Source organism: Carcharhinus amblyrhynchos, chromosome 18, assembly GCF_965287045.1.
Source record: "Carcharhinus amblyrhynchos chromosome 18, sCarAmb.v2.hapA, whole genome shotgun sequence".
Taxonomy (NCBI): Eukaryota; Metazoa; Chordata; class Chondrichthyes; order Carcharhiniformes; family Carcharhinidae; genus Carcharhinus; species Carcharhinus amblyrhynchos.
The window spans coordinates 44,698,579-44,723,983 of record NC_137341.1 but is presented as its reverse complement, the minus strand read 5'-3'; the positions used below and the strand labels follow the sequence as shown (position 1 = coordinate 44,723,983).

The following is a 25,405-nucleotide window of genomic DNA, read 5'->3' as shown; positions in this document are numbered from 1 at the left end:
ATACATTTGTAGCGACTGGAAAAATGTGCAGGTGTACAATACAATGCATTTCTTTGCAAGACGTTTTGTTTCCGAAATCGCTTGATGGCGTGTATTGCTGGAAGTTAGTGACTTACAGATCATTTGCAGTTCAAAAAATATACTTTTTTGCAAACTTTTGGCAGGTTACAAAAAATAAAATGTTTTATTTCACCAATTTCTGACACTCTTCATATCAAAGTGCCAAGACATGATTTCATTCATTTTTAACTTAACAGGAAGAGATTGCTAAATGATAAACCAGCCTTAAAGCAATGCCCCGGCATGCGCAGAGTTCCACAGAATATACGTTCTTCGCATAGCTGGTTCTAAAAATAACATGATTATTGCCCTGCTGATCTGTGAAGTATTGCTAAGTAATCAACTGTCATCTAAACTACTGAGCCAGATTCTGTACTGTTAAGCAGGCGATCCGAGATGCTGAACCCTTGTGCAAGTTTTTCCAAGTTCAAACATTTATTACAATAAATAGGTTTTAAATATTTTAACAAGACCTTCCTCAGTGGGGAAATGGAGCATATAGAACCTGGAAAGCCATAATAGCTAAACATCTCCAACAAGGCACAAGAAAATGATTTGCACTTGCAAAGGTCCTGATTACATCCCTCAGAAATGTCTTAATGTACGTCACTTGCTGTGAATCAGTGAAGTCTAACAGTTGCTACATAGAAAAATGAAGCAGCTGTTCTGTTCACAGGAAGACCCAAGTCAACCAGGGCCCAAAGGACTAGTTAATCAGTTGGAGCAGGCGGGGAATGTTGAACAGAAAACACCCAATGTCATCGGGACTTTTAACGTCTGGCTGAAAATGCAGGCAGGCCTTTGTTTACCAGCTCACTTGAAACGCAACACATGAGAAATGTAGCACTCCCTCATACCGCACTGATAGCCAGGCTAACTTACATGCTCAATCTCCAGAGTCTGTTTACACTCACCCAGTCTTCTTGGGTTCCAGCGAGTGCTTTTTTAAAAAAGTCATTCATGGAACATGGGGGTTGCTGGCTGGCCAGCATTTACAGTCCTAGCCCGAGGGCAGTTGAGAGTCAACCACATTGCTGTAGCTCTGGAGTCACAGGTAGGCCTACCTAGGTAAGGATGGCAGGTATCCTGTAGGGTTTTTCTGACAGTGGACAGTGGTTTCATAGTCACGAATAGGTTAATTCCAGACTTTTTTTTATTGAATTCAAATTACACCATCTACTGCGGCAGGATTCAAACACTGGTTTCTGGAATAATAGCCTGGTAATAAGACCAGGAGGCCAATGCCTCCCCTTTCAGCGTGACAAAATTAGAGAGCTCTAACCCCTTTCCCTCTGCAAAGCTCAACTCCACACTCATCCCAAAAAATTAAAGTTAGTTTCATCTTGAAAGATTATCATAACTTCTAGAAATAAATGACCTGCATGTTACAGTTTTGAGACACGGCCTTACAGCTGGTCTGCCAAAGACTAAATTAAAGGCGGCATCTCGCAAAAGAGGGCAATATGTATCGGCTTACTGGCTCTATCCCATTGCCAATACATAACATCTCAGAAGAAAGGTCACAAAGAAAGAAATGGAATATAACACACACAAAAATACAAATTTATGTGACACAAGTTTGTATAAAACTCGAAGTCTGGGATTACTTGTTGCACAAACAGTTTATGTATTTCATTAATGCTGATCAAATAGACTGACTAGAATAAGGCGACTGGATATTTTGGAAGCAGTGATGATGCTGGGGTAGGCGTATTGGGGTGTTGTGGGAAACAGACAGTAAGACATGAATAGTCTAAAGAAAAACAGGGCAGGGGAATGTACAAAATGTTGTTCTGAAACAACTGCAAGTACTTCTTACCTGGCTATTACGATGCCATCGTTGGCATGGAAGAGACGGGCAACCTGAATAAACACATGATTGAGAACAGTGCAAAATCCACACCACTGAGTGTAGTAGAGTAGTAAGACATTCTGTAAGAGAAAATAGTGTGGTAACATGTAAGCCAGCATGGTATAATCCAAAGGCTTAAACCAAGGCAATATGATTATGTTGCTCTGTGTCTACCTATTTGTTTGGGCCATTGGGGAAGGAGGAGCGACTGTTCTCCAAGTTCAATGTAGCTTTTTCTTTAACTAAACCATGCTAATTTGATGCGGTATATAAGCAAACATGGGTTGATGAAATTATCTGCTGTTAGTATTTTCTTTTTGCACTGACTTCAATCAGGCCATTGAACTTGGCCTATTGGAATAGGAACTCCCTGATTAAGAAGTCAATTGATGGGCCAATCAGGGAGTCTTTTCCTTGTATTTAACCGTGAGTGCCAGTTCCTCTGGAACTCCAGAAGGTAGACTGCTGACTGATAGCACTCTCTGTACTGCTGTTGAAATTGTAAATAAAAGAATTGTAATGAAGGGACTTCCGCCTCTAAAGACTTACTGCACTTTTACACATATTTATAATTTTGCTACCAATAATTTAACAACATTTTTTTGTCCCCAATTCTTGATTTTAGATGGAGATTTTTATAGCAGTAATTAGTGCCTCACAAGATGACTTCTTTTAATCCAAGTACATATTTAGCTACCCCTTCAAAAGGAAGAAGTTTGAAAAAAAAAATACCATTTAAATGCATGGCTGCCAGATTTAAGTAAGCTGACTTTAAAATTCACTTCAGGTGTTCGAGTAATACTTTGTAATCAGAATACTAAAAACAAACACTTTTTAAAGAATGCAACTTTAGCACAACTTGCAAGCACATCCCTTGAACAGGTTATTGGTTAAGGTGGAGAACAGAAGTTCTCTGTATGCCATCCAGCATGAACTAGATCAGGTTGTCATTGAGAAAAAAAAAGGTCTTATACAAGATAGGGAACATACGAGGTGGTGGTTAGAAGATCTAATTAGTTTCCTGGATAAGTATTGATCATCTAGTTTACGGTTAAGTTTTAAGCTTATTTATCCATGTCACAAGTAGGCTTATATTAACACTGCAATGAACTTACCGTGAAAATCCCCTAGTCGCCACATTCCATCACCTGTTTGGGTACACTGAGGGAGAATTTAGCATAGCCAATGACCTAACCAGCATGTCTTTCAGACTGTGGGAGGAAACTGGAGCACCCGGAGGAAACCCATGCAGACACGGGGAGAACATACAGACTCTGCACAGTCATCCAAGCTGGGAATTGAATCCGGGTCCCTGGCACTGTGAGGCAGCAGGGCTAACTACTCTGCTAACTAAAGCAGGTGGAGGGGTGGGTTGAGAGGAATCCCCAAGGCTTTCATTTTAATGATTAAAAACAAAAACAGAATCATGATTCCCACGCACTTTAAATGACTAGAAAATTTATGCTTTTCAAACTTGCATGTTGAAAATATTTCCATTTAATAAAGTATTAAATACCTCCCAGATCCCTTTTCCACAGATAGTCACTATGAACAAGTTTTATTATGCTTCAGCTAGTTGAGACAATGCCCACAGTATAGTAAAAAGAGTGGCTAAACCATCAAGGTTTGAAATAAGCATTGAGATAAGTAGGAGACATTTTCCATTGTGACCCAGCAGGGCAAAACTTACTAATTGCTGAAAGAATACCATGGATTCAGAAAACTGAACAGTTTATGTATTGATGTCTGCAATGACTGTGCATGCAAAGTGTAAACTAGACCGAAACTACAACTACCGCTACTAATAAAGTGAGCATCTGATGAAAGCTCAACAACCTGAAACGTCAACTGTTTCCCTCCACAGATGCCTCCTGACCTGCTGAGTTCTTTTTTAGCATTTTTGTTCTGATTTCAGATTTCCAAAATCTGCAATATTTTGCTTTTACACAAACATCCAAAGCAGTTCCAAAAATGTTATTTTGAAGGACAAATATTCTGAATATAATTAGTGGATTCATGTGCTAGTAAACTAGAACTTCAGCAGAACATACCTGAAGCTACAAGGAAAAACAGCTTTTTAGGGATCCATAATTTTGTCTTGAAAAAGAGAAGCCGATTAAAGCAGTAACCAATAGACAGCGACTTGCTGTTGGTACAGAATAAGGAGCGTAATGGAGGACATGCCCCTGTCTACATCAATGGGGAAGAAGTGGAAGTTTTTAGCCGTCCGGATCACCAACAACCTGCCCTGGTCCCCCCCCATCCCACTGCTAGAGTTAAGAAAGCCTATCAACACCTCTACTTTCTCAGAAGGCGAAGGAAATTAGCAACGACTCTCACTAACTTTTACAGATGCACCATAGAAAGCATTCTTTCTGGTTGCATCATAGCTTGGTATGGTTCCTGCTCTGTCCAAGACTGCAAAAGCTACAAAGGGTCGTGAACGAAGATCAGTCCATCACGCAATCCAGCCTCCCATCCATTGACTCGGTCTACACTTTCCACTGCCTCAGAAAAGCAGCCAGCATAATCAAGGACCCCATGCACCCTGGACATTCTCTCTTCCACCTTCTTCTGTTGGGAAAAAAATATAAAAGTCTGAGGTCACGTATCAACCGACTCAAGAACTGCTTCTTCCCTGCTGCTGTCAGACTTTTGAAAGGACCTACCTCATACTAAGTTGATCCTTCTCTTCACTCTAGCTATGACTGCAACACTACATTCTGCACACACTCGTTTTCTTCTCTATGAACAGTATGCTTTGTCTGTATAGCACGCAAGAAACAATACTTTTCACTATATACTAATACATGCAACAATAAATCAAATCAAAAACATATGAACAAATGTTACTGATTTTCCCAAATCCAACAAGAACAAAAAAACCCAAAGAAACACATCACAACTAAAATATGACATCACAACTAAAATATGCTCAACTTAAGAACAGCATTCCCAGCATGATTACAAAAAACAGGCTATACTCAAAAAAAAAGATTTGCCATGTGAATCTGCACAATGGGTGAATGGGACTACAGCGAGCCAGCAGGGACTTAATGGGTCAAATGGCCTCCTCTTGTGCTGTAGTGACTTGGGCAAAAAAACACAAGACATACCAGCTCCTTTTAGCTGATATCTGTCTCTGCACTTTATGCTTCACAACTGCTCAAAGCCAGACTTGTGCAGTCCTGTTCTATGGAATGACTAAAGCTTGCCACAGCCCTTGTTACCTAACCAAGTCACCAAAGAGGAATTTCACATGAAGCAGCTGTCTCTTACAGCAACTGTAAACAAAGGAGTGAACATGGGAAAAACACAGAGGTTGTGGTGGCTGCACATAATATATTTGTTTGCAAAATAGCAACAATTAATTAGATAGTGTGCGTAAGGGAAATAGACCTGAAGATTCAATTCCTAGCGTGTATTAAGTCAACCATTAGAAAGGGTGTTACAATTATGTTTCAGAAACCTGAAGTTAGAGAGTGAGGGAACACGAATGAGATGTGCTAGGATTGCCACTTTCACACGCTATCCCAACTCTGACCAATTCAGGAAACTGTGGGGTGTGGAAATCAGGTGAGAACAAGATTAAGTTCAGCAGCGACAAGTCTGGTGGAAAAGCTAACACATCTAGGTTGAAAACAGGATTTAAATGGTCATTAACTCCCCCTTTTGAGGGCAAGAGGGAATCATGCAATTTGATAGTTTAACAAATAAATATAACAGTTTAATGGTGGACTTTGTACCTGCTCCAAACTCCTCAATATAGCCAAACATTGGCCTCAGTACCAGCAGAAGAGTGGCAGGGAAAGAAAATCCCAAATAACTAGGGGCCCTGCTTCTTTTACTCTCCAATGGCTATGTAGACATAAAACAAAATAAAAATTGAACTCCAGATACAGGCCTTAATTTTATGCTCCCCCTTCTCAGTGGATTCTGAGCTGGGGGGGGGTGCAGGGTAGGCATTTCATGCTGGGTTAGATAAGGCTTTGGACGGGAAGCCCAAGCTTGCCCCAATAAACATCCTTTTCCCGCCCAGTCTCAATTTTTAGGCTGATGGATGGATGAGAGATCAGGGTGAAGGAGAAACTCAAAAGTGAACAAAGTTCAATATCAGACAGGATGGAGGCAGGGGAACCCTTCATCATCCTGACTTTGGGGGCAGGGGGCGGGGGGGGGGGTGTCTCCTGGGGCCCAAAAAACTCCCTAACTTCTCTGACAATACCTCAAAACTGTGCACAGTTCTGGTCACTCTCTTATAGAAAGGATATTAATAAACTAGAAAGAGCGCAGAAAAGATTTACTTGGATTCTACTAGGACTTGACGGTTTCAGTTATAAGGAGAGGTTGGATAGACTGGGACTCTTTTCCTCTGGAGCGTAGGAGGCTGAGGGGCGATCGTATAGAGGTCTATAAAATAATGAGGGGCATAGATCAGCTAGATAGTCAATATCTTTTCGCAAAGGTAGGGGAGTCTAAAACCAGAGGGCATAGGTTTAAGGTGAGTGCCTGGAACAAGCTGCCAGAAGCAGCAAGAGCGGGGTACAATTTTGTCTTTTTAAAAAGCATTTAGTTCCATGGGTAAGATGGGTATAAAGAGAGATGGATCAAATGTGGATAATTGGGATTAGCTTTGGGGTTTATAAAAAAAGGCAACACGGACAAGTTGGACCAAAGAGCCTGTTTCCATGCTGTAGACTTCTATGACTCTAAATGCCTTCTCCTACTACCCCCCCTCAACGCTTGTTCTTTCGCCCCCCTCCTCTTTTTCTCTGGTCCCTGACACGAAGCTGCAGACAGCTAGCTGGCCTCTACAGGCCACTGCAGCACTGTTCCTGAAGTGACTAGGAAACGACACTCCGAGGACTTCTTCCCAGTGAAGGGCTGAAGTACTGTCGCCTGCCAATCAAAGCTTGCTCGGGCATGAAATGGCTAATGGAGTTGGCTGAGCCCCGCCATTCTGAAAATTAAGGCCATGATATCTCGTCTCTCCCAACAGACCTCACAGCTGAAGGACCCCAATGCCTGCGCAAACCACACACTTTGGAGGCAAAAAGCAGTTTTAAAATCTCATGACAAAAATACTTTGTCTTGTCTTCGTAATGGTTCAGGAATGGCTAGCTGTGTGACACAGAACCTCATTTTTATTCATCGTTAGATCTGAGCTTGCAAAACTGAGAAAAACAGCAGTGGAAACAAATCAGCAGAAGATCCAAATGAACTCTGCTGAACAGTGCCCAGCTGGCACAGGCAAAGTGTCTAAGGACCAATTATTAGCTTAAGCATTTTTATACGGAAATAGAAACTGGCCTTAAAGGTGGTGCTTTTTTTTAAATTCATTTGTGGGACATGAGCGTCATTGGTTGGCCAGCATTTATTGCTCATCATAGTTGCCCTTGAGAAGGTGGTGGTGATGAGCTGCCTTCTTGAATTGCTGCAGTCCATGTTCTGTGGATTGACCCACAGTGCTGTTGGGGAGGAAATTCCAGGATTTTGAACCAGCCATTGCAAAGGAATGGTGCTATATATTTCCAAGTTAGGATAGTGAGTGGATTGGATGGGAACTTGCAGATGGTGGTGTTCCCATGCATCTCCCTTGTCCTTCTAGATGGAAGTGGTCGTGGGTTTGGAAGGTGCTGTCTAAGGATCTTTGGTGAATTGCTGCAGTGCATCTTGTAGATGCACTGCTGCTGCTGAGCATTGGTGGTGGAGGGAGTAGATGTTTGTAAATATGGTGCCAATCAAGTGGGCTGCTTTGTCCTGGATGTTGTCAAGTCCTTGAGTGTTGTTGGAGCTGCACCCATCTGGGTGGGGGGCAGGGGGCGGGCGGGCAGGCGGTATTCCATCACACTCCTGACTTGTGCCTTGTAGATGGTGAACGGCTTTGGGGGTTCAGGAGGTGAGTTACTCGCCGTAGAATTCCTAGTTTCTGACCTGCTCTTGTAGCCACTGGGTTTATGTGGTGAATCCAGTTGAGTTTCTGGTCAGTGGTAACCTCAAGGATGTTGACAGTAGGGGATTCAGTGATAGTAACACCATTCAACGTCAAGGGGCGGTGGTTAGGATGACACAGTGGTTAGCACTGCTGCCCATAACACCAGGATTCAAGTCCCGGCTCGGGTCACCATAAGTGTGGAGTTCGTACTTTCTCCCCATGTCTGTGTGGGTTTCCTCCGGGTGCTCTGATTTCCTCCCACAGTCTAAAAGACGTGCTGGTTAGGTGTACTGGCCATGATAAATTCTCCCTCAGTGTACCCGAACAGGCGCTGGAGTGTGGTGACTAGGGGATTTTCACAGTAACTTCATTGCAGTGTTAATGTAAGTCGACTTGTTACTAATAAAAGAACTTTTAAAGTGTCTCTTATTGGTGATGGTCATTGCCTGGCATTTGTGTGGCGCGAATGTTATTTGCCACTAAGCCTGGATATTGTCCAGACCTTGTTGCATACATAATGTTTCAAACTGAACATCATAGTGACCACAGTAACAGAAGCATACAATGGGATCTTCAACAGAACATAAGGATTGTGACCAAAACATGAAAATTGAGATAGGCAACAACATAAATTAGAAGTTCACCTTTTCAGCATCCAGTACTATGCTGTCAAATGTCTGAGTTGTTACTTCGGCAATTAAATATTTTTCCTGAGCTTGAGACTTGGCTCCAGTAATAAGATGCCGATTTAATGGACTGTATATTTTACTGTAATTCTTTATGATGCTTTCTGCAACAAGAAAATGGTATAGCAAACATGAAGTAAATTAATACATTTCTGACTGCACGCGTTAGCTGAACTACAACTTACATTCCAGCTTTAACAGACTTCAATTCACAAAGAAAATCACAATGTAGAATGTGGGACAATAAAAGATACAGTACCTGAAGTACCTGGGAACAACAGAATCTGGATTTTAGTGAAAGAAAATGCTTGTTGCAGTCTTACTCAAGATTCACAGAACAAATTGCTGTACGATTTATCATTTATCACCGAGTCATTAAGGCTAGAAAATTGGAAAAGGAATAAGGATGTGCGTTTAAAGATTGAGATGGCAGTAAATTATTGACACAAAAATAGAGAAAGCTTTAATTGCCACTTGAGTATACTTAACACAGATATTTGTTCCTGAGGCAATTAGATTGACCCATGGATGAGGGGCTGGGTAGCTTGGATTTATATTCCCTCTTAAGTTTATAGAAGAATGTGAGACAATCTCATTAAAACGAACACGATTATAAAGAGATTTGGTCTTTTTTTAAGTTTATTTATTATTGTCACAAGCAGGCTTACATTAACACTGCAATGAAGTTACTGTGAAAATCCTCTAATCGCCACAGTCCAGCGTCTGTTTGGATGGCACGTTGGCACAATGGTTAGCACTGCTGCCTCTCTGCGCCAGGGGCCCGGGTTTGATTCCGGCCTCGGGTCACCGTTTGTGTGGAGTTTGCACGTTCTCCCCGTGTCTGTGTGGGTTTCCTCCCATGTCCTGAAAGACGTGCTGGTTAGGTGTATTCACCCAAGCTGGGTTGTGAGAACTAGATGAATTTCATAGTAACTTTACACTAATGTAAACCATACTTGTAACTAATAAACTTTTAAACTTCACTGAGGAGAATTTAGCATGGCCAATGCAGTTAACCAGCACGTCTTTTGACTGTGGGAGGAAATCACAGCACCCGGAGGAAACCTACGCAGACACAGGGAAGAACGTGCAAACTCCACACAGACAGTGACCCAAGCCAGGAATTGAACCCGGGTCCCTGGCGCTGTGAGGCAGCAGTGCTAACCACTGTGTCACACCATGCCAACTTGCCACCCAGAGGTAAGACAGGGTAGATAATAGGAGGCTGTTTTCCCAGGCTGGGGAATCTCAAACACAGGTGCACAGTTTCAGGATAAATGGGTGATAATTTACGACTGAGATGAGGACAAATGTCTTCACTTTAGAGGGGTGTGAATACTTGGATTTCTCTATCCCTGAGGGTTGTGGATGCTTTGTACCGAGTATATTCAAGGCTAAGATAGACAAGGAATATGGAGGACAGGCAGAAAAGTGGAACTGAAGCCCAATATCTGCCATGCCGGACCATATGGTCTTTTCCTGTTCCTATCTCAAAGGGGTTGAGATCCATTGCCTATAATGCATATTCCACATTCCGGCAAGCAGAAGAAAACAAGCTAATCTAAGACAGAAGACAGAGGGTGTTTGTAGAGGGTCGTTTTTCAAACAGGAAGCCTGTGACCAGTGATGTGCCTCAGGGATCAGTTATATTAATGATTTGGATGAGAATTTATGGCACACGGTTAGCAAAATTGCAGATGACACCAAGATTGGTGGCACAGTGAACAGTGAAGAAGGTTATCTAGGATTGCAACAGGATCTTGATCAATTGAGCTAGTGGGCTGACGAATGGCAGATGGAATTTAATTTAGATAAATGTGAGATGATGCATTTTGGTAGATCAAATCAGGGCAGGGCCTCCTCAGTCAGTGGTAGGGTATTGTGGGGACAGTTATACAACAAAGAGATCTCGGAGTGCACATTCCTAACTCTTGAAAGTGGAGTCACAGGTGCACAGGGTGGTGAAGAAGGCATTCGGCTAACTTGGTTTCATTGGTCACAACATTGAATACAGCAGCTTGTTGAAGTTGAAGAAGATATTGGTAAGGCCACACTTGGGTTACTGCGTACACTTCTGGTCACCCTAGTATAGAAAGGATATTATTAAACTAGAAAGAGTGCAGAAGAGAATTACTAGGATGCTACCGGGGTTTGATGGTTTGCACTATAAGGAGAGGCTGGATAGACTAGGACTGTTTTCCCTGGAGCACAGGAGGCTTGGAGATCTATAAAATAATCAGGGGCATAGATAAGATAGATAGTCAACATCTTTTCCCAAAGGTGGGGGAGTCTAAAACTAGAGGGCATAGATTTAAGGTGAGAGGGGAGAGATACAAAAGGGTTCAGAGGAGCAGTTTTTTCACACAGAGGGTGGTGAGTGTCTGGAACAAGCTGCCAGAGTCAGTAGTTGAGGTGGGTACAATTTTGGCTTTTAAAAAGCATTTAGACAGTTATATGGGTAAGAGGGACATGGGCCAAATGCAGGCAATTGAGGCCAACTTAGTGGTAAAAACTGGGCAGCATGGACAAGTTGGGCCGAAGGGCCTGTTTTCATGCTGTAAACCTCCATGACTCAATTAAGGGTTATATATAATACAACACATTTAATCCTCTTGGGCATTTTAACTGATCAGACTGAGATAATATACTGCAGTTTACAACAGTGGTAACATTTCTCAAGGCGGGCCTAGCGGAGTAGCGCATTCTACCCCTAGGATAGGTCAACATATGGGTACATGTTCATAACATAGCAAGCTGCACAGCCAAAGTGTGAATAGCAAGATCCCACAAACAGCAATGCGATAACATTCAGCTTTAGCGATGGTGGCTTGAGGGATAAATACCGGTCAGAACATCGGGGAGATCTCCCTTGCTCTCCTTCGAATAGTATCATAGGACCTTCAATGACCACCTGATGGGACAGCCTCTGTTTAACATTTCAGCCAAATGATAGACATTCAATATTGCTCTGCAAGTCTTGAAGCAATGTGGCAGCTGGTCTTTCAAACACGGGGCACAATGATGCCAAGGCAGATTCTATCCTCAACTGGTAGGCACACTCCCAAAGCAGATTGTAATCATAATACATGGGAGCAGAATTAGGCCACTCGGCCCATCAAGTCAGCTCCACCATTCAATCATGGCTGATATTTTTCTTATCTCCATTCTTTGATTTTGATTGATTATTGCCACATGTATTAAAATACAGTGAAAAGTATTGTTTCTTGCGCACTATACAGACATAACATATTGTTCATAGAGAAGGAAAGGAGAGGGTGCAGAATACGGTGCGACAGTCATAGCTAAAGTGTGGAGAAAGATCAACTTAACGCAAGCTAAGTCCATTCAAAAGTTTGACAGCAGCAGGGAAGGAGTAGTTCTTGAGTCGGTTGGAGCATGACTTCAGACTTTCGTATCTTTTTCCCAAAAGGTGGAAGAGAGAACGTTTGGGGTGTGTGGGGTCCTTAATTATGCTGGCTGCTTTGCCAAGTCAGCAGGAAGTGTAGACAGAGTCAATGGATAGGAGGCTGGTTTGCATGATGGATTGGGCTACATCTCCTGCCTTTTCCTCATAACCCTTAATCCCTTTATTAATCAAGAAAGAATTAAGTTTGAGTAATAAAAGGTCAATATTTAACATTACTTGTGGCGGGCTCAATAAAGTCAAAAACTAAACCCAAAATATTCAGAAGTCTCAATGGTTCACCTTTGATTATATTAAGCTGCAGATGCATTCATATCCAACATAACATTTTTATGCCTCCATTGATAGGATCGATCCTGACTATTCCCAAAGAAGTGTGATGCAAATCTGATAGTGAAATATTCCCTGTTACTGCTGCTGTCATTTGAGAAAGTTAATGCAAAATTAAAGACAATTAGATGACAAATTTAAGCATTTTTGCATAAACTTTAGCTTGGTGGCCTTAATTTCATCACGAAATCATAGAATCCCTTCAGAAAGAAGCCATTCAGCCCAGTGAGTTTGCACTAATAACAATCCCACCCCAGGCCTTATCCCCATAACCCCATACATTTATCCTGCTAGACCCCTGGCACTATCGGACCTTTTAGCATGTTAATCAAACTAACCCGCACATCTTTGGAATGTGGGAGGAAACCGGAGTACCCAGAGGAAACCCACGTAGACACGGGGACAACGTGCAGAGTCTGCACAGACAGTGACCCAAGTTGGGAATTGAGCCATGCTAACTACTGTGCCATTTCAATATTTCAGTAAAATACTGCAAATACATACATAGAACACATAGAAATATTGAAAAGAAATACTGTTCAGAAATTACAGAAGGTTTCTGCTAAGGCTCAGCTACGGTAAGAATAAGTGAAAGTAAAGCATAACTCGTACCAGGATTGAACCTTTATTTTCTATCCTAGGTAGGGAAATACAGTCACTGTCCTCTTGTAGAAATTCTTGCCATCCACAATCATCTGTAACTACATGGATAGCCCACAACCAAGTCTACATTATTGCAGCAATTCGATTCAAAACACCCAATTATATCGCAGCAGGCTAGCTCAGGGAGCTGGGCATGAAGTGAGTGAGAGAGAGAGAGAGAGAGAGTGAGAGAGCGAGCAGCAAATAGTCAAGCCCTAAATAGCAAGGTTATTGAATAAGACTGAGAAATATTTGTGTACATAATACCAACATGGTCAAAACAGATGGAGAGTTCCATTGAATCTACCTGAAGAGATGAGGCACGTACATATCTTCAAGGTTGCAAGGAAAATTCAGTACGCAAATTTAGAATGAAATTTGAATTCCTGATTTCCAAAGGTAAATGGTAGGTTATGTCGAACAGACCAAATTGTCCTCGAAATTCATTCCAGGTTCATTCAGCTGTTCTTTGATTTTCAAATTAAATGGGCAAGGGAGAAAATTTGATCAATTTTGTGGGTGGCACAGTGACTAGCACTGCTGCCTCACAACGCCACAGGTCCGGGTTCAATTCCGGCCTCGGGTCACTATCTGTGTGGAGTTTGCACTTTCTCCCTGTGTCTGCGTGGGTTTCCTCCAGATTCTCCAGTTGCCTTCCACAATCCAAAGATGTGTGGATTAGGTTGATTGGCAATGCTAAATTGCCCCTTAGCGTCAGGGGGATTAGGAGAATAAATATGTGGGGTTACAGGGATAGGACCTGGAAGTGATTGTTGTCAGTGCAGGCTCAATGGGCCAAATGGCCTCCTTCTGCACTGTAGATGCTATGAAAATAAAACTTAAATGAAACAGCACAGAAATTGGACTGGAATCTGTTAACTGGAATGAAAAAGAGATTAAAATCAGCAATATACAAGTATATAAAGTTTTTCCTTTGGGTTTCCTCTGAGTGCTCTGGTTTCTTCCCACAGCCCAAAAGTCATGCTGGTTAGATGCGTTAGCCGTGGTAAATTCTCCCTCACTGCACCCAAACAGGCGCCGGAGTGTGGCTACTAGGGGATTTTCTCAGTAACTTCATTGCGGTGTTAATGTTAGCCTACTTGTGACTAATAAATAAATTTATAAAATATTATAGATCTCCAAAATTGCAATCACATTCAATGTATTTTTTCAGGATACGTACCAATAGAAGATTTATCAAGGATCTGCTTTTGGTCAAGGACATAATGAACTTCATCCCATAGATCAATAATTGTTGCAAATTCTTGCACTTGTGCAGATTCATTGGCTCCTAATCTAGTGGCAAACCTCCAGTGCAAATTTGAATCCATCAGGTAAAAATTAAGAGTTTTATTTGTATTACAGCTCAGTCCTGTAATACGGCTTTGACTATGGTGCAGATCTAAAAGAGTGGATGCTCTGTCCTCAATGTGAGGAAAGCCTTGGGAAATTATTCCGCTCCTGTGCTCTGCGTTGGAGAACAGTTCTGAAGAGTTAAGGGCATTAATTTGTTCAGACTGAAACGAACTGCTGAATGCCCTGCAGCAAACAGTGTAATAGTTAAAAGGGTTGTAGTAGCTCAAAATATTGCTACACCCCACAGTGCTTGATTGCAGGTGAAGAAATGTTTCTTCTCTGAGGTAGAATGAATCCAGCGCTGCCTCCATCTCCACGAAGTTGCACTGGGGAACGTAGACCACTCCTGGTCGAATTCCAGCTGTCTGGCGAACGCACAACTCACAGATGTTGCGAGTTCGGGATACAGGATACCACTGGGGAAGCATTATTGTGTTACAACAAAGTTTCCTAGTCTGGGAGGAAGTTTCCGCTACAGATGGAGAGGATACTGGGGACTGATCTTCTTGGTCAGCCTGCTTGGTCTCTTCCATATACTGCAACACACGCTGAATGACCTCGCTATTGTTACAGTTGTGATATTTAAGAGCAACTTCAGTTACCTGAATAAAAAAGAGAAAAAAAAAACAATGGAATGTTTCATAGAAACAATCATAACTGTACTCTGACATCAAGCATTCAGATAAAAACATAAGAACGCAAGAACTGGGGGCAGGAATAGGCCATCTGGCCCCTCGAGCCTGATCCGTCATCCAATAAGATCATGGCTGTCAGATGTAAGCTCCATTCCCCCATTCTATTAAGCTTCCAGTTCCAGGCACCGAACAGCACCAGAATTGAGTCTTTCTGTAGCAACAAGCACCTCCAGCAGTCCATTACAGGAAACCAGCCACGGGTGGTCCTCAGAGTGGTCCGCTTCTTTCAGACCCTGGAAACAAACTTCCATTGATCCTGTTTGTGAATTTAATTTAACCTCTGCTGGCTAAATTAAATGCAGTCAGATTGAACATTTAAATGGAGTATTTGTTATGCATCACATCACATTAACAGAAGATGCAAAATATACTAAGAAAAATAAAGCCAACACTGAAGGATTTCCTAATGGCTCAGTAGGTGAGCATGATTTGATAATTCTCTATGAAGGAATTATAGTGTTTTACTGCACAATGCTGGGTTACGCTTTATCAAAATCATGGTGGTTAACGAGCAAGTTAGTGCTTGGGACTGTTACCTCCAACCAAACATTTAATGAGTACAATTCCAGCCTCGGGTCACTGTCTGTGTGGAGTCTGCACATTCTACCCATGTCTGCATGGGTTTCCTCAAGGTACTCCAGTTTCCTCCCACAGCCCAAAGATGTGCGGGTTAGGTGGATTGGCAATGGTAAATTGCTTCTCAGTGTCAGGGGGATTAACAGGGTAAATATGTAGGGTTATGGGGATGGGTGGGATTGTGATTGGTGCAGACTCGATGGGCTGAATGGCCTCCTTTAGCACTTAGGGATTCTATGATTCTACAGGAACTTGAACTCAGCAGAATAATTAAACATATACAGAGCTATGCTGACAAGATGTTTTCCACATGTTACATATCCATTCAAACATCCTCTTCATTTGTAACAAAGAGGACTTTTAAATCATACTTGAAGCAGTGATCCTGCACACTAAAATTTAACACATATTTTTGACAGTGGCTGGTAACACACTTATTTGCATTATTTTTAATTAATTGATGGGATGTGGCCATCACTGACTGGGTCAACATTTATTGCCCAGTCCTAATTGCTTCTTGAACTCTATGACTCAGAGGGTAGTTAAGAGTCAACCATAATTGCTGTAGATCACATGCTGGCCAGACTGGGTAAGGATGCAGATTTCCTCCCCCAAAAGGACACTGGTGAACCAGATGGGTTTTTTTTTAAACAACAATCGACAATGATTTCATGGTCATCATTTAGAATTGTAGTTCCATAAGATCATAAGACATAGGAGCAAAATTAGGCCACTCGATCCATTGAGTCTGCTCAACCATTCAATCATGGCTGATTTTTTTTCTCATCCCCATTCTCCTGCCTTTTCACCATAACACCTGATCGCCTTATTAATCAAGAACCTATTTATCTCTGTCTTAAAGACACTCAATGACCTGGCCTCCACAGCCTCCTGTGGCAAAGAGTTCCACAGATTCACCACTCTCTGGCTGAAGAAATTCCTCCTCATCTCTGTTTTAAAGGATCGTCCCTTTAGCCTGAGGTTGCGCCCTCTGGTTCTAGTTTTTCCCAATAGTGGAAACATCCTCTCCATGTCACCTCTACCCTGGCCTCGCAGTATCCTGTAATTTTCAATAAGATCTCCCCTCATCCTTCTAAACTCCAACAAGTACAGACCCAGAGTCCTCAATTGTTCCTCATATGACAAGCTCTTCATTCCAGGGATCATTCTTATGAACCTCCTCTGGACCCTTTCCAAGGCCAGCACATCCTTCCTTAGATACAGGACCCAGAACTGCTCACAATACTCCAAATCGGATCTGTCCAGAGTCTTACACAGCCTCATTCCAGATTTTGTTTACTGATTTCAAATTTCGCCGACTGGATTTTAATCCAGATTCCCAGAGCATTACCTTGCATCTCTGGGTTATTATTCCAGTAACCAGTCCACTATGCCACCATTTTAAGTTATTCACACAAGCCAGAAATGTATGAGCAACCAATCATCAATCCCAAATGGAACACCAAACAATACCAAAAGAATGGAATTAGAAAAGGTAATAATGGAATACATCAAATTCAGTAGAAATTATGACATTTTGAGGATACAATGATTTTTCAATTGGGAAACCTGAGAACCAGGTGAAGAGATCAGGGTAGATAATAGACGGAATTAAACAGATGCTAAAGTAAAGTTATTTATTCTTCACAAGTAGACTTACATTAACACTGCAATGTAGTTACTGTGAAAATCCCTAGTTGCCACACTCTGGCACCTGTTCGGGTGCACTGGGGGAGGATTTAGCATGGCCAACGCATCTAACCAGCATGTCTTTTGGACTGTGAGAAGGAAACTGGAGCACTCAGAGGAAACCCACACAGACACAGGGGAGAATGTGCAGACTCTGCACAGTGATCCAAGCCAAGAATCGAACCTGGGTCCCTGGCACTGAGAGGCAGCAGTGCTAACCACTGTGTTGCCCTGGATGTACATCTAGAGAAACATGTTCCCTTGTAGGACATATTCCAGAATGTAAACTGGTAGCTTTATTTTGATGACAAAAAAAAGTGAGTACAGGGTAAACTACTGTCAAAATCAAAGTTTCCGGTCACCAGAGTCAACAGGGGATGCAATATTTCACGAGCAGCTTACTGCCAGCGATGCAGAGATGCCGGCGTTGGACTGGGGTGGGCACAATAAGAATCTCATTACACCAGGTTAAAGTCCAACAGGTTCATTTGGTAGCACGAGCTCTCGGAACGCTGCTCCTTCATCCCCTGATAAAGGAGCAGCACTTCAAAAGCTCGTGATTCCAAATGAACCTGTTGGACTTTAACCTGGTATTACGAGACTTCTTACTGTGCAAAGCAAGCACATAGGTTCTCTCTTGCAAAAGAGAAACATCGATAAATGAGTATTTAAACTATCACATAACATTTAACATGTATACAATGTCTTGCAGTAAAACATTTTTAGATATTCATATACCTTTAACATCAAAAGCAGGCATGGCCTTTAAAAAAGTAGGTGAAGCATATTAGCCAATCCTCACAGGTCTCAAATTTCAATTCAAACTCAGGCCAGATTAAAGATTAAAAATCACTCAACTAGCTGTGTTAAATGAGTTTAGGCAATTCTCAATTCTAGTAGGCATGGAGACACCATCTCTGCTGGCACCACTTGTGTGCCTGACGCCAAGGCTCACAAATGGTTTTGCTTGGAACTCAGTTGCTGTAAAAGGCTCCCAGGAGGACAGTGGAAATGCTTTGGGCATGTCCTCTTAGCATCCCTGAAGAGGTCAAACATCTCCACGGATGTGTGGAAGAACATGGCTTGTGATTGACCAAAATGCAGGAGGTTCATTCAGGAAGATACCAACTAGATGGTTGGATTGATAGCCATTTCAGAACCCATCAAAACTAGAGTGGTAGCAAGTCATCCTTGATCCCAAGGGAAGGAGAAGACTGTACCTCCAACAGCCAAATACTTTTAATTCAGCAACCTCACTCACCAGGTTAAAGTCCAACAGGTTTGAAGACAGAAAGGCAATGGCAGGTGAGGACCTAGAAACTATTATCACAAAAGAGGTAGTGTTGGGCAAGCGAATGGGGCTAAAGGTAGACAAGTCTCCTGGTGCTGATGGAATGCATCCTAGGGTAATAAAAGAGATGGCGGGAGAAATAGCAAATGCATGAGTGGTAATTTACCAAAATTCGCTGGACTCTGGGGTGGTTTTCTCAAATTGGAAAACAGCAAATGTGATGCCACTGTTTAAGAAAGGAGGTAGGCACAAGGCGGGTAACTATAGAGCGGTTAGCTTAACTTCCGTAGTAGGGAAAATGTTTGAATCTATCATCAAGGAAGAAATAGCGAGACATCGGGCTATAAATTGTCCTATTGGTAAGAGATAGCATGGGTTCATGAAGAGAAGGTCACGATTGACTAATTTGCTGTAATTCTTTGAGAACATTACATGTGCATGGGACAATGGGGAACCTGTGGATGTGGTGTATCTGGATTTCCAGAAGGCATTTGACAAGATGCCACACCAAAGACTGCTACATAAGATAAAGATGCACGGTGTTATGGGTAATGTATTCGCATGGATAGAGGATTGGTTAACTAACAGAAAGCAAAGAGTGGAGGTAAATGGGCGTTCTTCTGGTTGGCGATCAGTGACTAGTGGTGTGCAGCAGGGATCAGTGTTGGGAACACAATTGTTTATGATTTACATTGATGATTTGGAGTTGGGGACCAAGTGTAGTGTGTCAAAACTCACAGATGACACTAAGATGAGTGGCAGAGCAAAGTGTGCAGAGGATGCTGAAAGTCTGCAAAGGGATATAGATGGTCTAAGTGAGTGGGCAAGAGTCTGACAGATGGAGTATAATGTTGATAAATTTGAGGTCATCCATTTTGTAAGAATAACAGCAAAATGGACTATTATTTAAATGGTAAAAAACTGCAGCAGGCTGCTGTGCAGAGGGACCTGGGTGTCCTTGTGCAAGAATCACAAGGAGTTGGTTTGCAGGTGCAGCAGGTAATTAAGGTGGCAAATGGAATTTTGTCCTTCATTGCTAGACGAATAGAGTTAAAAAACAGCAAGGCTATATTGCAGCTGTATAAGGTGCTGGTGAGGCCACACCTGGAGTACTGTGTTCAGTTTTGATCTCCTTACTTGAGAAAGGATATACTGGCACTGAAGGGGTGCAGAGAAGATTCATTAGATTGATTCTAGAGTTGAGAGGGTGGGCTTATGAGAACAGACTGAGTAGATTGGGGCTATACTCATTGGAATTCAGAAGAATGATGGGAGATCTTATAGAAATATATACGATTATGAAGGGAATAGATAAGATAGAAACAGGGAAGTTGTTTCCACAGGCAGGTGAAACTAGAACTAGGGGGCATGGCCTCAAAATAAGGGAAGCAGATTTAGGACTTAATTGAGGAGGAACTTCTTCACATAAAGGGTTCTGAATCTGTGGAATTCCCTGCCCAGTGAAGCAGTTGAGGCGACCTCACTGAATGTTTTTTAAGTCAAGGATAGATAAATTTTTGAACAGTAAAGGAATTAAGGGTTATGGTGAGCAGGCGGATAGGTGGAGCTGAATCCACGAAAACATCAGCCATGATCTTATTGAATGGCGGAGCAGGCCCGAGGGGCCAGATGGCCCACTCCTGCTCCTAGTTCTAATGGAATCACGAGCTTTCGGAGGACTGCTCCTTCATACACTTAATTGAAAACTAGAACTGAAAGCCCTGAAAGCCCGTGGTTCTTAATAAACCTGTTGGACTTTAACCTGGTGTTATGAGACTTCTTACTGTGCCCACCCTAATCCAACGCCGATGTCTCCACATCATCACTCACCATAGTAAGACCAAGGTGGAGAAATGACAAAATGGCAAACCGGTGTAGAGTGATATACTCCTCTGAGATTGAGACCAGAGTCATAGAAATGTTGATTTAAATATTTTGTCAATATCCAAACTGTAGGTGCATGATGTGTACACAGTATGCCCCAATTAGGAAATGCCCCACTGCTCAGGACTAATACCCCTCACTTGAAGAGCACAAAAGCTACAAAATTAATTTATGCCAACCATTTTTGAAGCAGGACTATGCTACGCTTGTGGTATCTTTAGGGCTAACCATTTCCTCTCTGTATTACGGAAATTTATGCTTTTGTACTAAAATCATTAGAGGAAGCATTTTTTCCAGCCTTAGATTTTACAAGATAGCAACAGGAGATTTCTTTTTAGATGTTACAGCGAAATCTGCTTCTAATTTTTGGAATCATTAATTTAATCCACTAAGACATTCCCATGACAAGTTGACAATTGTTCAGCTAAAGAAGACTTCTGTCTTGCAGAGAACCATTTTTCAATGCATATGCTGTTATAAATAATATGGGCAGCCAATCTTTAGTGTGGCACGTGAACAAGTCTTACTCAATCATTTCCTGACAATTTTCCTTTTAAAAACCCGTTCATCAAAATCCTTCACAGTTGAATTGCTCCCTTTTCACATTTTCTTTCTTAATCCATTTATGGGATGTGAACATCGCTGACTAGACCAACATTTGTTGCCCATCCCTAGTTGCCCTTCAGAAGATAGTAGTGAGCCACCATCTGAACCACTGGAGTCACTGAGGTGTAGGTACAGCCACAATGCTGTTAGGGAGGGAATTCCAAGATTTTGAACCTGCAACAGTGAAGGAACGGTGACATAATTCCAAGTGAGGGTAGTGAGTTACTTGGAGGGGAACATATAGGTGGCAGTGTTCCCAGTAATCTGCTGACCTTGTCTTTCTAAATCGTAGTGGATGTGGATTTGGAAGGTGCTGCCTTAGGAACCTTGCTGGGCTCCTGCATGCACCTTCTAAACAGTACATACTGCTGCCACTCAGTGGTGGAGGGTGTGAATGTTTGTGGAAGGGGTAGCAATCAAGCGGGCAGCTTTGTCCTGGATGGTGTGAAGTGTCTGGAGTGATGTTGGAGCTACACTCATCCAGGTAAGTGGAGAGTATTCCATCACACTTCTAACTTGTGCTTTGTAGAGAGTGGACAGGGTTTGGGAGTCAGGTGATGAGTTACTCACCACAGGATTCCTAGCCTTTGACCTGCTCTCATAGCCACAGTATTTTCGTGGCTAGTCCAGTTCAATTTTTGGTCACTGGTAACCACCAGGATGTTGATAGTGGGGTATTCAGCGATGGTAATGGCATTGAATGCAAAGGGTTGATGGTTAGATCCTGTCTTGTTGGGGAAGGTCATTGCCTGACAAATGTTTGGCACAAATGTCATTTGCGGGTTAGATGGATTGGCCAGGCTAATTTGCCTCTTAGTGTCAGGGGCACTAGCAGGGTAACTATATGGGGTTATGGTCTGGGTGCAATTGTGGTCGATGCAGGTTCAATGGGCCAAATGGCCTCCTCCTGCACTACAGGATTCTATGATTGCCACTTGTCAGCCCAAACCTGGATATTTTCCAAGTCTTGCTGCATTTGGACATGGACTGCTTCAGTATGAGGAGCCATGGACGGTACTGAACATCACGCAATCATCAGCAAACATCCCCACTTCTGACCTTTTGGTGGCGGGGAGGTTATTGATGAAATAGCTGAAGATAGTTGGGCATAGAACATCATCCTGCAGTGATAGCCTGGAGCTGAGATGATTGACCACCAATCATAACAAGCATTTTCCTTTGTGCTAGGTATGACTCCAACCAGCAGAGGGTTTACCTCTAATTCCCAATGACTCAGTCTTGCTGGGGCTCCTTGATGCCTTACTCAGTCAAATGCTGCCTTGGTGCCAAAGACAGTCACGCTCACCTCGCTTCTAGAGTTCAGCTCTTTTATCCATGTTTGAACCAAGGCTATAATGAGGTCAGGAGCTGAGTGATCTTGGCTGAACTCAAATTGTGCATCACTGAACAGGTTATTGCTGAGCAGATGCTGCTTGATAGCATTGTTGCTGACCCCTTCCATCACTTTCCTGATGATCAAGAGTTGACTGATAGGGCTTAATTGGCTGGGTTGGATTTGTCCTGTTTCTTGTGTGTAGGACATACTTGGGCAATTTTCTACACTGCAGCCTAGATACCAGTATTGTATTTGTACAAGGAAGGTTTGGCTGGGGCTAGGTGGTAAATTTCTAGTTTGATAGGTAAATACCAGAATGCTCTTTATCTTCTGTAAGCTAAACCTCTCCTCTACACAAATGCATGAATTCCAGAAGATACCGTCCATCAAGGTTGCACAATTAAAGTTGTAAAGTCAAGAAATCCACAGTTCCAAGGAAGTTAAATCTGGAGAAACAGCCTACAAGACGAGCTGATGATATTTTTTTCATTCACGGAACATGGGCATCGCTGGCTGGTCAGCATTTACTGTCCATCCTTAGTTGTCTAAGGGCAGTTCAGAGTCAACCACATTGCTGTGGCCCTGAAGTCACATGTAGGCCAGACTGGCTAAGGATGGCAGATTTCCCTTCCCTAAAGGGCATTAGTGAACCAGGTGGGTTTTTCCGACAATCAACAATGGTTTCAAAGTCATCAGTAGGTTCTTAATTCCAGATTTTTTTTTAAAATTCAAATTCCACCATCTGCCATGGTGGGATCTGAATCTGGGTTTCCAGAACTGGAAGGCGAAATGTAGTAACATCCAGCAAAAAAGATGCCACAGTGAGCAGCACTTCATAAACTGGTGATGGAGATACAGAAGGGTTTGGGGGAAGTCTTCCCAACAATGTTCACATCTTTTAACTGTAGACAGTGAATAGACAGTGTAATTTTCAAACCAACATGTTTCAGTTGCATTCAACCATTAGCATAAAACTGTTAATTACTTGGCCCCTTCCAATGCCACCTCTACTTAACACATTATTTCCAGATCTTTAGTTCTCACCTCCTCCATGAGTGGTTGCTTTTCAGCTAACGGGCTGAAGGGGAAAAACAGTAATAATGCTGGGCCTTTCTTCAGTTCGTTGTTTAGGAGAAGGCTCTTGCTTCCATGTGGTCGTAGCCAGCGTATAAAGGTCTCCCGATTCTGAAAAGCCCAGCTGTAGACATTCACCGCAGTGAAGTTTAAGACATCGTGAGGAAAGACCTGCAGTAGGAAGACAGACCAAAGAAGTTACAGCTCCTACTTTACAAAAAAGGAGATAAATCCAATGACCAAAATATAATTAAAATAATCTGTGAATACACTTACTCCCCTGCAGTCCAGAAAGACTGAAACCTAACTATTTTGCACATTTGTTTTGTCTCTCCTCTTAGATCTCTCATGTCACAACCAGATCCCCAGCAGTGGTGGTAGAAAAGGCCATATGGGAATGTCTCATCCAACAGCCTTCTCAGGCTCTCAAGAAGGATAGCATGTACAAAGAACAAAGTAAAAAGTCTGACAACACCAGGTTTAAGTCCAACCGATTTATTTGATAGTAAACTCACAAGCTTTCGAGGTTTCCCTCTTCTTCAGGTGAATGGAGAGTTCTGGCCTCAGACCTGGTGTTGTCAGACTTTTTACTGTGTTTACCCCAGTCCAACGCCGGTATATCCACATCAAAGAACAAAGAACAGTACAGCACAGGGACAGGCTCTTTGGCCATCCCAGCTTGCACCGACCACGGTGCCCTAACTAAACTAAAATCATATGCATTTTCAGAGTCCATATCTCTCCATTCCCGTCCTATTCATGCATTCGTCTAGATGCCCCTTAAATGGCACTATCGTACCTGCTCCCACCACCTCCCTGGGCAGCGCATTCCAGACATTCATCACCCTCTGAGTAAAAAATTTGCCTCACACATTGCCTGTAAACTTTCCCCCATGCACCATGTACAGACTCATTTTGCAAGTAAATCATGTGCTGCCAATCATGATCACACATTATCCACATTCACGATTCATCTGATGCCCCACGTCATATCAACAATTTACAATTCCCTGGCCCTAACCGCCTCTTCTTCACTACGGATGTCCAATGCCTCCATTCCCCACCGGGACAGTCCGAGGACACTCTGGTTCTTCCTGGAGCACAGACCCGAACAATCCCCATCTGCTCCAATGCTCCCTGCTTGGCTGAACCTGTTCTGTCACTAAATAATTTCTCCTTTAACTTCTCTCACTTCCTGCAAATAGAAGGTGTGACTATAGGTCTCTGCATGGGCTTCAGTTATGCCTGCCTTTTTGCGGTTAAGTAAAACTCCTTGTTCCACTCCGACTCTGGCAGCTGTTTTTCCCAGTATTTTGATGAGCCTCATGCCCTCAACTGGACCTGGATAAATTTATTGAATTTGCTTCCAATTTTCATCCCTCTCTCAGGTTCACACTGTCCATCTTTGACACTTTACTTCCCTTCCTTGACTTCTCTATCTCCATTTCCAGTGATAAACCAATGAACAATATTTATTATAAACTCACCAATTTCCACAGGTCACCTTTGTTCACACTTTCCATCCCACCAGCCTCTGCGTTCAAGGGTCATCCTCAGCGTTTCCACCAGCTCCAGCATGACGTCACCACTAAATGTATCTTCCACTTCCACCCCCACCCCGACAGCATTCTGAAGGGACTCCTCCATCTTTGACATCCTGGCGCACTCCTCCGCCACGCCCAACTCCCCATCTCCTTCCCACAACACCTTCCCTTGCAATGATAAAAGATGCAACACCTGCCCCTTTACTTACTCCCTCCACTCCGTTCATGGCTTCAACTAACCCTTTCAGGTTAAGCAGCATTTCACTTGCACCTCTTTCAATTTGGTTTGTTGTATTTGCTGTACCCAATGAGGTCTCCGCTACATAAACGCAGACTGGGTGACCGCTTTGACAAACACCTTTGCTCAGTCTGCAAGCCTGACCCTAACCTTCCTGCCACTTGCCATTTTAATTCAGCACCTTGGT

General features: G+C 42.7%; 1 protein-coding gene across 2 annotated transcripts in view; it reads right to left on the bottom strand.

Annotated features, from left to right (window-relative positions):
- Positions 1–25,405, bottom strand: part of txndc11 (thioredoxin domain containing 11) — an 87,964-nt gene that overhangs the window by 16,989 nt on the left and 45,570 nt on the right. For both annotated transcript variants that reach the window (XM_080206936.1, XM_080206937.1), the window contains 4 exons: positions 23,407–23,607; positions 14,113–14,887; positions 8,492–8,637; positions 1,880–1,992 (listed from right to left, as the gene is read on the bottom strand). In XM_080206936.1, coding sequence (XP_080063062.1) covers positions 1,880–1,992; positions 8,492–8,637; positions 14,113–14,887; positions 23,407–23,607 — 1,235 coding nt within the window. The remainder of the gene's footprint in view (positions 1–1,879; positions 1,993–8,491; positions 8,638–14,112; positions 14,888–23,406; positions 23,608–25,405) is intronic.